At 33.5% G+C, this 17,806-nt stretch overlaps 1 protein-coding gene across 1 annotated transcript; it reads left to right on the top strand.

Moving 5' to 3' along the window:
* The first annotated feature begins 4,236 nt into the window (after positions 1-4,236).
* Positions 4,237-13,463, top strand: LOC100806025 (ABC transporter G family member 36). The gene is made up of 23 exons (XM_003530050.5): positions 4,237-4,574; positions 4,795-5,157; positions 5,763-5,972; positions 6,086-6,170; positions 6,309-6,468; positions 6,564-6,640; positions 6,767-6,820; positions 7,173-7,263; positions 7,838-8,139; positions 8,714-9,312; positions 9,504-9,664; positions 9,771-9,880; positions 9,979-10,135; positions 10,228-10,380; positions 10,473-10,642; positions 10,749-11,081; positions 11,178-11,468; positions 11,563-11,646; positions 11,736-11,869; positions 11,960-12,187; positions 12,277-12,448; positions 12,561-12,815; positions 12,910-13,463. Exons 2-23 carry the CDS (start codon positions 4,811-4,813, stop codon positions 13,183-13,185), a joined length of 4,449 nt encoding a protein of 1,482 aa, XP_003530098.1. The 5' UTR covers positions 4,237-4,574; positions 4,795-4,810; the 3' UTR covers positions 13,186-13,463.
* The last annotated feature ends 4,343 nt before the right edge of the window (positions 13,464-17,806 follow it).

Genomic DNA, 17,806 nt, shown 5'->3' with positions numbered 1-17,806 from the left:
TCAGATCTAGTAAACATAAGTAACGTGAATTGCCTTTCTTTCTTTGATAGAATAAGGATATTTTGTTTTGGTAAAGTTGACTTGAGATTTTCTTTAGATCCAATAGTAAGTGTGTGCAATTCTGTGACAAAAAATGTGCGAACTAGAAGTATTACAGAACATCGTCTAATGATGGAAAACAAAATTCCAAGTCATGTCCTTATCATTCTTGCTCTAATGATACATGTATGAATACATATTGTAAAAGATACACTAAGTTTGCACCCTTTTTCTCCTTTAAATCATTCCCAATTTTTCCAATAGAGAAATAGAGGTTAAGTGCGAAGAATTGACTATCTAATAGAATTTTATTGTTAGCTAAACGGAAAATGCCATTGATGGAATTCGTCGTAAGGTAACTAGCTAGTTATTGGATCCATTGCACTCTTATTGGAGTTCAGTTTTCTTGGTAGGGCATTTTTTTAGTGATTGACTATCTAGACTTTTTATTTTTATTTGGAAGGGACACATTTTACCCAAATTTATGTGCTTTTCTTCCAATGCAGAAGAATTGACATAAACACATTTCGATTAATATTGGTAATTTGATCAATAAAATTATTTGTTTAAAAAAACTGCTAATAAGGTGTTATTTAACGTGCGTACTTAAGTCTCACTCCTTTACCCAAGTCATCTTAATTTTTTAAAAAGTCATTTTTTTTTAAATGAAGGGGATAATATAGAACCCTCGCATGCACACACACGTATACAATTAAAATATATGCAAGAAGTACAAACAAAACATAAGAGTTTATTTTATATCCGTTGTTAGTCTAAAACCTTTTTTGTACATATATATCCAATATGAAATTACCATATCACTGAGTAGTATAATGTAATTAAACTATCAAATTTTATTAGACATGTGCTAAAAAGGTTTTTCATTGACATTTTATATATATTAAATTTAAAAAATAATTCATAATATACTAAATTATATAAAAAATATTACATTATTTTTCAAATACATGTATCACTTTTAAAATATTATTAAAAATATTTGTAATTATTCTTTTTGTTGAACTAGTTAATGAATGAGTTTGTTTTTTCATATATTGATAATGGAAAGTTAGAAATATTTAATTATAAAAATTTGATCAATAATTCACAAGTAATAAATAAAATAAAATGAGATTTAATAAATTATATTAAATTAAATATTGAATATAAATCATATTTCTTTTGTCACAACTTTGCACTTTTAGGGATGGTGAGAGTACTGAATATAAATCTTATATATATATATATATATATATATATATATATATATATATATATATATATATATATATATATATATCAGAATTAAAATTACTATTTGCATAAATATAAAGCAATATACATATATTTTTAAAATATGGGCTTGAAAATGAATAATATACACTATTCATTCTCATCCCTATCATTCCTAAACTAAATTAAGCACTAATAAACATATTTATTACTCTAACATGTTAACTTAAACCTATAAAAACATTATCTTAGATATTTCATAAACACAGAAATATTAGAAATTTTCCTTTTCAACTAAAATTTTAATTAAATTTCGAACTTGTTATGTTACAAATAAATTGGAGGTATATTCATTTGAAGAGAAAGAGAATGAAAAAAAAATATAAAATCCATATTTTGACATTCTATTTTAATTCAAAATTTTCATTTTAATATAGTTTTTTTAACATTTTTTTTTACTCTACAGATCCTATAAAATGTAAAAGTTTGGAGAAGTCTCAACAGCTTAACAATGCTAATTAAGGTAGAGCTCCTTTTTGTGAAATCAGGAAGAGAAGCATTCCTGAGGCGTCTTTGCGCAGGATATTGGGCGCTAAATGCTGTCAGCGAGTCTACCATCTATTCCAAGCCCACGAAGTTCCATTCCTGGTGGAACTAGTCATTCTCCATTTCTAAAACAACAAACAAACTTTAAATATACAACAGTACAAAGTATTCAACAAATGAGAAATTGTATGATTTATGTGAAAGAAGAGTTGGGGTCGTTCTTTTTTTAATTTCTTTTAAACTGTAATGTTTGATATTTGAGAAATAAGAGAAGAGGAGAAAAAAAATATAGAATAAATTACATATGCATCCATTCTCTTTTAAAAGTTACGCATATCTTTTAAATATCGTGTAAACGTTTAATAATAATAAGTTACGTGCATTAATAATTTTGATTAAAAAAAATTAAAATATATTTTTCATTCTCATAAATATAAAAATATTTATAATTTGTAAAAAAAATTATCTATTTTTTGTAATTACAAAATTTAAATATGTTATTTTTTATGTGAGGTTAAATTCAGATACACCCAAACTATATGTTTTTATTATTGTAGAAAGTATTAGATTTTTCATTTTTTTACATTATTTTTTTTTATAATTAAAATTGTTGATGTATATGACTTATTATTATCAATTGCTTAGATGATATTTAAAAAATTTACATAGATTTTAAAAATAAAAGGATGTGTATAATTTCTTTAAATTTTTTTTAAAAATAATTTTCTTAAATTTTAAGAAAAACATAAGTATAATTTTAAAAGAAGAAATATGTATAATTTTTTAAACCACTGATTTACTCCAAAATATAGAGAGAGTGGGGTAAATGGTGGGTGGAAAAGAGGACGGCTGCCAGAGAAGACTTTTTGTTCTCTTTCACCGATTATTGCAAATTGTATGATACGCATAACTCAGTCAAATCCCTGAAAATTAAGACATATAATTTCCTCTTAAACATATTTTACATGTTAATGACTCTATTTCTTCAATTCAACTATTAACGTCCGTCCGCCTCTACACACATATGCTATTCATACTAACAGATTCACTGAATCCTCAACAGTTTCTTTAAAAAAATAAAAGATGAGAAAAAAACGTGACAAAAATTCCATTTGAATCTCAAGCCTAATGATGATGTTAAGTGTTAATTCTATCTTTTTTCTTCTAAAATAAGAAACTATCGTCATATAATAATAATAATAATAGAAAAATTATTATGCAGTGATGGTAATAGTATAACTTTTTTTACATAATTATTTAATTATAACATATCATCCACGATAATTTTTTAATCTTTAAACTAATTATCTTAAAATAATTTAAATGATAATTTATGATTAAATTATAACACTAAACTATTTTATATTATTAACATAAACATTAAACTAATAATAAATGATAAATATATTCTAATCATATTGTTTCCACTAGGCATGTTTTTTTTTTTTTTTGTTATCAGGCTGCTGGAAACTATTTTTTAATATTTGTCTCTGTCAAATTAAATATCAAATTACCATCTACTAGTAACGCTTTCCCGGATTCCCAATTGAGTCACTTGGCATAATTGTTCATTGATACATTGAAGCAAGATTTTAAAAGAGAGAAGAAAAAGCCATATATATATATATATATATATATATATATATATATATATATATATATATATATATATATATATATATATATATATATATTAACTTACATTTTTTTTTTATGAATGCTAGTGAGTTATAACCATCAATTGTCTTAAAATATAATGATGTAGTTTACTTACACACATACTGAAAAATGTTAACAAACAATGCATTAATAAGTTATAACTAAAAAATATTTTAAATATACTAATAGTATAACTTGTTAACTTATTCATATTAAAGTAAAAAAGTATATACACTAATAAATCTCATATATATATATATATATATATATATATAATTTTTTTGATAAATTATAATAATACTTTTTAAGATTTAGTGTAATTACACAAATATTTCATATTTTTTTAATCGTTATTTTTATTTTCGTGTAAGTATAAGAACACCTCTTATATTGTTGGTATAAGATTTGAGGAGATGTTAATATAATATTTTTAAATATATAAGGAATATTATTATAATATTTTTAAGCTTGAAAAAAATTAGCGTAACAAAATAAAAAAAAAAGAGTAAGATTAAGCGTAATTACACAAAATTTAAGGGGGTAATCGATGTATTTTGTTATATTTTTCAATAAGAAAAAAAGAAGAAAAAGAGGGGCTAATAATATACGCTTTCTGTTCAAAACAACACATATGTAGGAAGCAGGTGCGAAAGCCGAAACGCAGGTCATGTTTGAATGGACTTTTTGCTCTATGGTTGCATTCAATACAAGGAACGTGCTTTTTATTATTATATAAGAATAAATAAGAAAAGAGTACTCATTATTTTTCTTAGGAAAGATAGGATTATCAAATACGACAATTCCTCCACTACTTGGAGAGCCACACTGTCCCACTTACAGATACTATATATCAAGTGAAGAATATATATATATAGTTGTTAACAGAGTACCCTTACACCTATATATTCGTTTCATCATCCATCTAGAACTGAGACTCAGTTCAGGTCAGCTGGCCAATATCTCGGAATCACTCTCATGAAGTAGCAATAACAAATTAAGAAGAAAACAAACAAAGAGGGAGAAGAATCATACACGTAAAAGAAGAGTGAAACTTCCTTCAGTTGAGTAGAGGATTCTCTTACTCCTTGTTTTGCCATGTAAGTGTTTATGCTCTTTCATGTTTTCTCTCTTTGGTTTGCTAGAGATATAGAAGAAAAAAGAACAAGAGGGTGTTTTTTTTTTTTTTGTTCATGTAAATCTCTTAAAGGAAACGGTTTTTGGTTTCCTTCAAGGCTTGATTTTGAATAAGTAAAGCACCCATTTTTGGTTTGGTTCTGAAAAGAGTAATATCATGTTTAAACTTTGATTCTATTTCAGCACAAGGGGAGGCAAAATGGATGGGAATAATATCAGCAGAAGCATAAGCAGGAGCATAAGCAGATCAAGTTGGAAAATGGAGGAAGTGTTTGCGAGTGGAAGGTATTCTCGCAGGACTTCACATGTTGAAGAGGATGAGGAAGCTCTCAAATGGGCTGCCATAGAGAAACTTCCCACTTATGATAGGCTAAGGACAAGTATAATCCAAACCTTTGCCGAGGGTGATCAAACCGGGGTGCACAAGGAAATTGATGTTCGGAAGCTAGATGTGAATGATAGGCAACAAATCATTGACAAAATTTTCAGGGTTGCTGAAGAAGATAATGAAAAGTTCCTCAAAAAGTTCAGAAACAGAATTGACAAGTGAGTCTAGTCTTTTGATCTTTCACATGTAGTGTTCTCCCTTCCTCACCAACCTACCCCACACGTTCACACATACAAAAAATTTCTTCAAATAGAATAGGAAAGGTTTTATCTATTCATCTATTTAGAAAACCTTACTCTTATGATTATACTTTGTGCCTTCTTGCATTTTATCCCACCATATTATCATGTTGAATATGTTTTTGTCATTTGATTAAGACAAAATCAAGTTAAAGACCAATTTCATGTTGCTTCTACGCAGTAGAGGGGGGCAGATCTACATATGAATATTATTGCAAATTTAGTTTAAACTTCAGTCCTTAATTTATTAGGATTTTTGTCAAAGCTATTTTTTCCTTAACCTTTGAAAATCAATCGTCATTTTTCAAACTTGACATTGTCAAAACAAAATAGACATCGAATTAAAAGCACGCCTAATACGTGTTTTTTTGTGTCAATACCTAATACTTGAGTGGATGAAATTGCCGCTGATGAAGGTGAAATCAGATTTTAGAACTAACGTATTCTGTAGACAAGGATTTTGTTCAAGTTGTTAACCAATTGGAAGAATGGTATTTATTTCTTTTTTGTTTTACCAATTCCAGGGTTGGAATCCGACTTCCAACAGTAGAAGTGAGGTTCCAAAATTTGACTGTTGAAGCAGATTCCTATGTCGGCAGCAGAGCTCTACCAACCCTACCAAATGTTGCATTAAACCTTCTTGAATCAGCTCTTGGCATTTTTGGCATTAGTACAGCTAAGAGAACAAAGCTCACAATTCTTAAGAATGCCTCTGGCATTGTTAAACCAGCAAGGTACCACAACCAAGTTGTTAAATATATAGTGTGATTGGGATAATCTTGAAAACAAGAAAAAGTTGTAGTCTACTTGATCTTTATATGGATTTTTGTTTTATGGTTCTGCACAGGATGGCCCTTCTACTAGGTCCCCCATCTTCAGGGAAAACGACCCTTTTGTTAGCATTGGCCGGAAAATTGGACCCCGAATTGAGGGTATGCTCCAACCCCATCATTTTACTGAGAAAATTATTCTTCATACAAAAGAAATTAATAATGATGATGATGAAGAATAATGAAAAATGATGATGAACAAGAGTTAATTAAAATAAATAATTGGTTTTGATGAAACAGGTAAAAGGAGAAATCACATACAATGGGCATAAACTTAATGAGTTTGTGCCAAGAAAGACTTCAGCATACATTAGCCAAAATGATGTTCATGTTGGAGAAATGACTGTAAAAGAAACACTGGATTTCTCAGCTAGATGCCAGGGAGTTGGGACTCGATATGGTAATTTAATCAACATTTTCTCTTTAACCCATTTCCCCCCCATTTAAATAGTTTATTAACAGTTTAATTTTGGTCTTAAAATAATGTCATTATAGACCTATTAACCGAGCTTGCTAGAAGGGAAAAGGAAGCCGGCATATTCCCAGAGGCAGATGTTGACCTTTTCATGAAGGTATATTTTCATTAATTTCCCATTTAAGTAATAACTATTATGTAAATAACACTTAATGGACTAACTAATAGAGTAATAGTAAATAATTATGCCAATTTTTTAATCAATGGAATTCTTGCATTTTAGGCAACTGCAATGGAAGGGACAGAAAGCAGTCTCATTACCGACTACACGCTAAAAGTAAGTCATTTCTTCTTTCAAAAATTTCTGTTTCGCGTAGAAAATAGAGACAGGGTTAGTAAGATATGTTCCCTAAACATTTCCACGTATTTACCCCACAAAATAAAAATCCTTGTCAAAAATTTCTACTCACCTACCCTGCAATGTTGACTGATGTCAACGTACTTTTTTTTTTTTTTTGCCAAGTATGACCCTATTGGAGAATCCCTAGTGGCCATGTGGACTACCATAACTGCCCCCATACTTTAGAAATTTTACAATTTATAATCAACATAATTATTGCTAGTCACTGTGCTTAACGGTTTGTTTAATATCCTAATCAATCGTTCTTGTTCCTTGTTATGTGATACAGATATTGGGGCTTGATATTTGTAAGGATACCATAGTGGGTGATGAAATGCACAGAGGGGTATCCGGTGGCCAAAAGAAGCGTGTCACTACAGGTTAGAAGGACCAAAAGGTCCAAAAAAAATATCATCGATTACTTGGCTCCAAATTATTAAAAAAATCTTGAGGTTATGTGTACCTGCTCTAATATTTTTAAGTCCAACATTGTCTGAAGAAGCTCAATTTAATCATGCATTGGAAGGCGGCTACAAGTTGCACATATAGATATTCTCAACCCGACAATTTTTTAAGATTAAGAGAACGTGGCCACTTGAACTTTTGCCAACCACACTCTTTTGTTTGACTTATTCGTTTTCCTTCATCTGCGACCTAGTTTGTCCAAGAAAATTGTTAAATGAGATATTTTTTTATATTAATTTTATCTTTTTTTATACTCAATACTTTTATTTAATCCCGTATTATTATGTAATAAAAAAATATTTATTTTTAATAATAATTAATTATTTAGAATATACTAAAGTTAAACTCCTTTTTTGTCATTCGTATTATTCGTTGTACATATCTAGAGCTACGTGTACCCAATTTAGATTGTGGCAATCCAAGGATGAAATGCATAATTATCCAAATTATAATGATTTCTCACATGAAATGGTTTTTGATTTTATACAGGAGAGATGATTGTTGGGCCCACAAAAACACTATTCATGGATGAAATATCAACGGGTCTTGATAGTTCCACAACATATCAGATTGTGAAGTGCTTGCAGCAGATTGTGCACCTTAATGAAGGAACTATCTTAATGTCCCTTCTCCAACCTGCTCCTGAGACTTTCAATCTCTTTGATGACATCATCCTCATATCAGAGGGCCAGATTGTGTACCAAGGCCCACGTGACCACATTGTGGAATTCTTTGAATCCTGTGGGTTCCGCTGTCCCGAAAGAAAGGGAACCGCTGATTTCTTGCAAGAGGTGTGTCATCATCATAACACCACCTTATTTATCATGCACCTTCACATACCTTATCAAACTTCACATAACTTATGTTTCTACCTTACTAAAGACCACATAACTTATGCACTCTTAACTTAAGGCCACATTCTAATATTTTTTTTAAAGCATGATAATTTCTCTAGATTCATATATGAATAAAAAATAGTTTTATTTGTTCAACTTAAATATAAATAAATTTAATTAATTTTATTCTATTTAATGATATCATTTTTAAAATATTTTTTATTTAATTCTAATTCTATTTTTAATAATTTTTTTATTGATGATAACAAGTTTCAATAAAGATCATTTTTTTAGAAATAATCTTATTTTTTGTTCTGAAATTAAAAAAATTTAATGATGTCTATCAACTTTTTTAATTAGGGTAAAATTAGTTATTTTTTATATATAGGAGTTGATGAAGTAGTATAATATCAATTTATAAACTATTTTCTCATACTGTAACTTTTTGGAATAAGTTGGTCTTAATTATATATAAAAGAAAGGAGTAAGGGGAATTAGAATTACAATGCTACTTGGAAATTTTGAACAGGTTACCTCAAGGAAGGATCAGGAGCAATACTGGGCAGACAAAAACATGCCATACCGTTATGTTACAGTGACAGAATTTGCAAACAAGTTCAAGAGATTCCATGTTGGAATAAGGCTTGAGAGCGAGTTGTCTGTGCCATTTGACAAGTCAAGTGCACACAAAGCAGCTCTTGTATACAGTAAAAACTCTGTGCCAACAATGGACCTTTTTAAAGCATGTTGGGACAAGGAGTGGCTGCTGATCAAGAGGAACTCCTTCGTCTACATATTCAAGACAGCTCAAATAATCTTCATTGCCTTCATAGCCGCGACGCTGTTCTTGAGGACTGAAATGCACCGGAATAACGAAGATGATGCTGCACTTTACATTGGTGCAATTTTGTTCACTATGATCATGAACATGTTTAATGGTTTTGCTGAGCTAGCACTCACAATTGGAAGGCTTCCCGTGTTTTACAAGCACAGAGACCACCTTTTCCACCCTGCTTGGACTTACACCCTCCCCAATTTCTTGTTGCGTATTCCCATTTCTGTGTTTGAGTCTCTTGTTTGGGTTGGTGTCACCTACTACATCATAGGATTTGCTCCTGATGCCAGCAGGTATACTCGAATACTTTTTTCTTTTCCTTTTTCACAATTTGCATGTGTTTCACATCTATCTACCAACCTAACAATTGTAATTCATTAAATTGAGATGGCTTATATAATATCATTGAGATATATAATAACGATAGTATCAAGTTATGATGAGAAGTATTTATGATTACTTTCTTGCCTATTCCAATTTTTAGGTTCTTCAAGCAATTGTTGTTGGTGTTTCTGATCCAACAAATGGCAGCTGGGATGTTTAGGGTAATTTCTGGAGTGTGCAGGACAATGATTATAGCTAACACTGGTGGAGCCCTCATGCTCCTTCTTGTTTTTCTACTTGGAGGCTTCATCCTTCCAAAACGTGAGTGACAATCCAAACTTTTTAAGCAAAAGCATTTGGAAACTGACTTCAAACTTAAATTTGTTCAAAGAATGTGCTCACATAGATAGATGCTCAATGGTTACAGGTGAAATTCCTGATTGGTGGGTGTGGGCTTATTGGGTGTCACCATTGACATACGGCTTCAATGCCTTGGCTGTGAATGAAATGTTAGCTCCAAGGTGGATGCATCCACAGGTAAATAGCAGAAGCTTTTCATTGGAAAAATGAAGATGACTATAATTCACTAAGAAAAAACTTGTTAGTTTCTAACTTGAACATGCCTTTGACTGCAGACTTCTTCTGATAAAACTACCACACTGGGTCTATCAATACTAAGGAACTTTGATGTTTATGCTAAAAAAGACTGGTACTGGATTGGAGCTGCTGCTCTTCTTGGTTTCACAGTTCTGTACAATGTTCTCTTCACCCTTGCGCTTATGTACCTTAACCGTAAGAGCTCACATCTTGATCAATCTTTCAAGTGACTTACTTTCATTTTCTATCTTACTAAAGCTTTTATCTATTCTTGTTTGGTGCATTAGCTCTTGGAAAGAAACAAGCAATTATTTCTGAGGAAGATGCGAGTGAAATGGAGGCTGGAGGAGATGCCAACGAAGAACCCAGACTAGTAAGGCCCCCATCCAACAGAGAATCAATGCTTCGATCATTATCTACTGCTGATGGAAATAATTCAAGTAAGTGTTAAAGCATACAACACAACATTAATAACCATTGATGGTTTGGCTAAAAATATGTTCTTATTGATGTAATACGTGAATCATTTCAGGAGAAGTAGCAATGCAGCGAATGGGTAGCCAAGCTACCAGTGGATTAAGAAAAGTTGACTCGGCAAATGATTCAGCTACTGGAGTTACCCCCAAAAAAGGAATGATTCTACCTTTCCAACCACTTGCAATGTCTTTTGACACTGTTAATTACTACGTCGACATGCCTGCAGTAAGGATCCAATCCAATTTCTTGTTTAGTATAACTTCATAATCTATATCATTAACAATCCACGGTGTACCTACAAAGGAAATTCTGACTCTGATAACTTTTACAGGAAATGAGAGATCAAGGAGTGACAGAAGATAGGCTACAACTGCTTAGGGGAGTAACTAGTTCCTTTAGGCCTGGAGTCCTAACTGCACTAATGGGAGTTAGTGGAGCTGGGAAGACAACTTTAATGGATGTTTTAGCAGGAAGAAAGACTGGTGGCTACATTGAAGGAGATATTAGAATCTCTGGGTTCCCCAAGAACCAAGAAACCTTTGCAAGAGTCTCTGGTTACTGTGAACAAACTGATATTCATTCACCCCAAGTTACTATTAGAGAATCTTTGCTTTACTCTGCCTACCTCCGGTTACCAAAAGAAGTTAGCAAGGATGAAAAAATAGTAAGTACTCAGCACTAGTGTATCTTTTGATTCTTCTCTTAATAAGGATTCATAGAAAGGTGAACTTAAAATTTCAATTATTTTTTATCTTTTCAGCAATTTGTGGACCAAGTGATGGATTTGGTAGAGTTAGATAATCTCAAGGATGCTATAGTGGGGCTTCCAGGAGTTACAGGGTTGTCAACCGAACAAAGAAAGAGGCTGACCATCGCTGTTGAGCTTGTTGCTAATCCTTCAATCATTTTCATGGATGAACCCACTTCAGGTCTTGATGCAAGAGCAGCAGCTATTGTTATGAGGACTGTGAGAAACACTGTGGACACAGGAAGAACAGTTGTCTGCACAATTCACCAGCCTAGCATTGATATCTTTGAAGCCTTTGATGAGGTACCAACCAACCTACAAACCGTTTGTTGTGTATTTCTTTTCTTTGTATCTCCTATCCTCTTTGATACTTAATGAAATGTTCTTTTTCCGGCAGCTTTTGTTGATGAAAAGAGGAGGGCAAGTGATCTACTCAGGACCATTAGGCCGAAACTCCCACAAGATTGTAGAATACTTTGAGGTATTAAAAACAAACTGATTACATTTATTTGATCATGTACTTTAACATAAGGTTTAGTATCAAGTTTCATCCCATGTCCTTGGTCACAGGCAATTCCAGGGGTTCCAAAAATTAAAGAGATGTACAACCCAGCAACATGGATGCTAGAAGTGAGTTCTGTAGCAGCTGAAGTTCGTCTTGGAATGGACTTTGCTGAATACTACAAAACATCATCTTTGTTCCAGTAAGTCAAGTAACAATTAGAATGCCTACATTGTTAAATGGGTTTGCATGATTTTGTTGGTTTGAGCTAACACGTATGCTTATCAAACAGGCGAAACAAAGCTCTTGTAAAGGAGTTAAGCACACCCCCGCCTGGAGCTACTGATTTGTATTTCCCCACTAAGTATTCTCAATCCACATTGGGGCAATTTAAATCCTGTTTTTGGAAGCAATGGCTGACATACTGGAGGAGTCCAGATTATAATCTTGTCAGATATTTTTTCACATTGGCTTGTGCCCTCATGATAGGGACAGTATTTTGGAGAATTGGCAAAAACAGGTGAGAGTTGCTTCCTGTGATTAAATCTAACTCTACTCAATCATCAGTTTTAAATTTTAGCTAATTTCTCTCTTGTTATTCTTGTTTAGGGAGAGCTCAGCTGACCTGACAATGATTATAGGAGCCATGTATGCTGCTGTTATTTTTGTTGGAATTAACAATTGCCAAACTGTTCAACCAATTGTAGCCGTTGAAAGAACAGTGTTCTATCGAGAAAGAGCTGCCGGAATGTATGCTCCTTTGCCTTATGCCTTAGCACAGGTAAGCAGATTGATTTACTTCAAAGAATAATTTTATTTTCTAGTGTTCATTGCTTGTTATGATGTCATTGCCTTGTTACGTTATCCTTATGCCAATGCATTTTCAATTGCAGGTCTTTTGTGAAGTACCATATGTGTTTTTCCAAACTGTTTATTACTCACTCATAGTGTATGCTATGGTGAGCTTTGAATGGAAAGTGGAGAAGTTCTTTTGGTTCTTCTTTGTCAGCTTCTTCTCTTTCTTGTACTTCACATATTATGGAATGATGACTGTGTCCATCACACCAAACCACCAAGTGGCATCAATCTTTGCAGCAGCATTCTATGGACTCTTTAATCTCTTCTCTGGTTTCTTTATCCCAAGACCGGTGAGTACCATTCTAATTTCGTTATTATATTGAAACAAACATATCTTACATAATCTTTACTAACATAACTCTTCTACCAACTTTGGCTTTTCAGAAAATTCCTAAATGGTGGGTGTGGTATTACTGGATTTGTCCAGTGGCATGGACAGTGTATGGATTAATTGTCTCTCAATATAGAGATATAGAGGACCATCTTTTTGTGCCTGGGAGTACTACTCAAAATTTCACTGTCAAAGGATATATTGAAGACCACTACGGGTTTAAATCCGACTTCATGGGTCCAGTTGCTGCAGTTTTGGTAGCTTTCACTGTCTTCTTTGCCTTTGTATTTTCCTTCTGCATCAGGGCACTGAACTTCCAAACAAGATAAAAGAACTTCAATGTTAAAGTACAAGTTATGCTATGGCATGTTGTAACGGTCTAAATGACCTGTGTATGTAAATAACTGAGGCTGGAGTCAATGCTCAAGATTTATGCAACATTATAAGCTTAATAGATGGCCACGATAGTTTTGCTGGCGGAGTGTTCTTCAGCAAGTGTAAATCCACATCAATCGTTCTATTATTAGTTTGGTTTGCTACTTAGAAGAAGTTAGGTGCTTATTCTTGCAACAATATTATTTCTTATAAGTAGCAGTTTATTCTTTTACATTAATTTAGAATATTTATCCATGATAGATGCATTATTTTTTATTTCCTAAATCACAGTCTGATCCTTTTTGTTCGATATAAACACGATAACTTTATTTTTTGGGTCAATCATGGTGACCTTATTTCAACGACCAATATTATGACGATCAACCTCCCATGGGGACACAACTCCTTAGCACCACTTAAAAGTTAAAAGGACCTTTTTGGTCTCTGTTGACTCATTGGCAAGTGTACCAAATCGTTACAAGTACTAAAGTTCTCGGAAGTCCGAGTGTCGAATCCACAGGGACTTTGTTTGTACTTAGATTAATGCAAACCCAATTTAAAAGCAAGAGATAAGAAATTTAAAATTTAAAATAAAAGATAAAGATAATAGATAAGATAAGATGAAAGAAATTTAAAATAAAAGATAAAGATAATATATAAGATAAGATAAAAGAAATTTAAAATTTAAAATAAAAGAAAAAGATAAAGTCAAGATAAAATAGTGTTAGGAACTGACTTGCCTTGTCTGCCTAGGATGTATGAGTTTATGATTTTTTCTTTACCAATTCAGGTGATTTTATCCCACCCACATCTATTCATTTACCTGCCTCTGATGTCTCACGATGACAAGCCTATTTTACCTATCTATCCCCCAAATGCCTTTGCAAAGACTCAATAGATAGAATGCATGAAGTTCTAATTCTAGATGTTTGCTTTGACGCATGGGCATAATGCAATCACTCTATGCCTAGCAATGATTTTATTATGATATCTTTTCTTCTTGTTCTATTAGAAGTTATCCTCTCCCGAGCGTCTAACCCCTAAAACTAATGCATGCATATCTTCTTTAAATCTTATTTAGAAGTTACCCTCTCCCGAGCATCTAACCCCTAACAGAATATAAAGATGAGTATGCAAGCTAAAAACAGAAAAGAAAATAGGAAAGAAAAACCTGGTATTGCATTGATAAATAGTGAAGAGTACATCATACATCACATTGGCTTCTAGGCCTGTCAGGCCCTAACTAAGGGTTTAGCCACTCATGGCCATTGAGGGCTTTACAATGAGAAGGGGGTGAAAGAAAGAAAGGGAGTAAGTGAAACCCCTAGGAGAGGGGGTTCTGTCGTGGTGTCTTCTGTCCCTTGGACTGGCTCTCTATTTATAGCTGCTGAAGTGGGCTTTGGGCCTTCGTAGGCGCGCTCAGCGCGACACCCCCTCGCTCAGCGCGTGTAGATCGCGCGCTTAGCGTGCATGTTGCAGGCTTAGCGCACGCTTCTGTTAGATCGCGGGCTTAGCGCGCGTGTTGCAGGCTTAGCGCACGCTTCTGTTAGATCGCGGGCTTAGCGCGCGCTTCTGTTGGATCATGGGCTTAGCGCGTAACGCGCGCTCAGCGCGCGTATTGGACTGGGCCTGCTTCATATTTTCTTCTTTTCTTCAATTTTTCTAGCCTTTTTGCTTGTTACACCTCCAGTTTTTATATCTGCAGCCAAAATTCAACAAAACATCAATTCTTTAATATTTAAGCGCAAATAACTGCTAAATAATTATTTTTAAAGACAATTTTGCCTTATTTTCTATCATCAAAATACAATTATTTAGCAGTTATCAAAATCCCCAAATTAAAACTTTGCTTGTCCCCAAGCAAATCAAATTAAAAGCAGGCTCTGAATGCTTCAACACTTTCAATGGCTACAATTTCTCAGATTCCTCCAACTGGTCCTTTCCGCATTTGTCATAATCCCACAATGGAAGCATAAATTACATCAAGATGAAATTGGTTAGTATCGGAAATCAATCAAGTTGGTTTGCCTCACTTTCCTCACAAGGTTAGTGTTTATCTCTACGCACAAGTGTCTGGGGTGAGTGTTTAAAATTTATACGACCTGCAATTAAGATTCCCAAATTTGCACTTCATCTCAATTAAAGTTATTCTTACTTACATTTGGTGGATCACTAAGGACTGTTATTGGCTTGTAATGGGGCCTGGCTAGACAAGAAATCATGGTTTTTCTGGGATTTCAAACTTAAGGTTATAAGAGAGCATTCATCCTAGAAAAACTTATACTTAGCCTAGGCTTTATTTGTTTTTCAGCCTTAACACATATGCAATCTATTTTTCTTATTTCCAACCTTAGCACTTATGGCACCTCTTTTTTTTTTTTTTTTTTTTTTGCCCTTATTTTCTTTTTCTTTCTTTTTTTTTTTTTTGGAAAGAGACTTTGGGCTTACAAGTTTTTTTTTTTTTTTTGGTGCCTTATTATGTGCTACTTTTACATTCCCTAGACCATCTTCATTCTACCCATCCCCCAAATTAGGGGTTTATTATGACTAAAACCTTTATGCTCTCTTAGAACCCTAAAATAAGGTTAGAGATATCACAATTAGGCTCAGGGGTTTTTTTAAAAAAAAAAAAAAATTACTAATTTTGGCTCAACAAGGGTGCAAGGGATAAATTTCATCACAGGTTGGCTTTTTGGCTATGTGGCTAAAATAAAAAACATGGCCTTGATCATATCCACCTTATGTAAATAATCTAACAGTCTAAGAATGATGCAAAATTAGGAATTTAAAAACAGACGTTCTCTCATAATTAAGTTCACACAGCTCTCCGGGACAAGATAAAGTTATCGGCTTACCGGAACATGATCTCTTTCCATCAAGCTAACCTTTTCTCTCTTTGTGATTCATGTCTCACTGTTTGACTGACTCTTGCTTCCAGGAAACCAGTATTTTCACAATTGTCATGTAGCATTTCAAGTGTTGAATCCTTCAGAAAATGCCTAAATAGTGACTTCACAAATATCATGCAATTTTTATTCAATGACTAAATTTAAACTACTGAAATTAAAATGCATAAAATCAAAATGCACAAATTCAAAATAAAGAAAATAAATAACACAACTATCCTAAAAAAAAACAAATTGCAATTAACTAAAAGAGAAATAAAGTAAGAAGTCCTGGGTTGCCTCCCAGTAAGCGCTTCTTTAACGTCATTAGCTTGACGGGTCAAATGCCTTCAAGGTGGCATGAAGGTCACAAAGAACACATCTTCCTTGCATTTCCGTCTCTTAGCTAGAGACGCCATGAAACTCATGTATGCTGGAAACACCTTCCATATTGTAGCAAGAAAAGTGCTGGTGGTCAAGGAGAGAAGGACACTTAAAGGTTTATCATGTTTTTCATGTCTTTCTTCCTTGACAATCAGTTGATGAGGAGTGGTATTGACTTGGAGAATACTTTCTTGTTGAATTTCTACTTGTGAGTACTTCTCCCATTGTTGTGCTTTCTCCTCATTTCTTTCTATCTCTTCCTTCTTTTCTTCTTTCACATCTTCCTCAGTTAAAATTACCTTGCACTCCTTTTTGGGCTTCATCTCAGTATTTACCGTAAAGGTTTCGGTGGGCCTTTCAGCAACTAGCTTAGCTAATTGTACTTCCAGATTTCTGATTGCTGCATCAGTGCTCTTCTGATGTGACCTTGTTTCCTGCATGAATTGTACCAGCAATTCTTCTAGCCTACTGCTTTCTTCCTGTGGCCTGGGCTCTTGGTCGCATAGAATGACATAATCATTGGCCGCCATATTCTCTATTATCTCAATAGCTTCTTCTGGAGTCTTTAACTTGATCTTCCCACCGGCTGAGGTGTCAAGGAGCTGCTTGGAATGGGGTTGCAAGCCATCAATAAAGATGTTGAGCTGCACTGGCTCGCTAAACCCATGTGTAGGAGTCTTCCAAAGTAACCCATGAAAGCGATCAAGGGCTTCACTCAATGATTCATGAGGGTGTTGGTGGAAGGATGAGATTTCCACCTTTCCCTCAATGGTCTTGGACTCGGGGAAATATTTCTTCAAGAACTTCTCCACCACCTCGTCCCATGTCCGTAGGCTATTCCCTTTAAACGAGCGAAGCCATGTTTTTGCTTCACCGGCCAAGGAAAAGCAAAATAAGTCAAGGCGGATGGCATCTTCAGACACTCTTACTATCTTCACCGTGTTGCAAATGTCGATGTATGTGGCCAGGTGTGCGTATGGATCTTCAGTTGGTAGGCTGTAAAATAGATTCCCTTGAATCAGCTGGATCAAGGAATATGGATATGAGAAGTTGGCCGTCTGCACCTCTGGTCTAGCTATGCTGGTGAAGTACTGAGGTATAATAGGGCTAGAGTAGTCCTCTAGCGTCATTCTCTGTGGACGATTTTTTGCCATGATGCGTTCTTCGAAGAAGGAGTGTGCACTATTAACAAAAAAAATAACTACCGTGCACGTTATCACAGAATAAATAATTTTTATTTATTTATTTTTTTTATTTTTTTTTATTTTTTCTATTTAAAAAAAAGAAAAAAATAAAGTAAGAATGA

Source organism: Glycine max, chromosome 7 (genome assembly GCF_000004515.6).
Source record: "Glycine max cultivar Williams 82 chromosome 7, Glycine_max_v4.0, whole genome shotgun sequence".
NCBI lineage: Eukaryota > Viridiplantae > Streptophyta > Magnoliopsida > Fabales > Fabaceae > Glycine > Glycine max.
The sequence above is the reverse complement of the archived record's forward strand: the minus strand, read 5'-3'. Positions and strand labels throughout refer to the sequence as shown.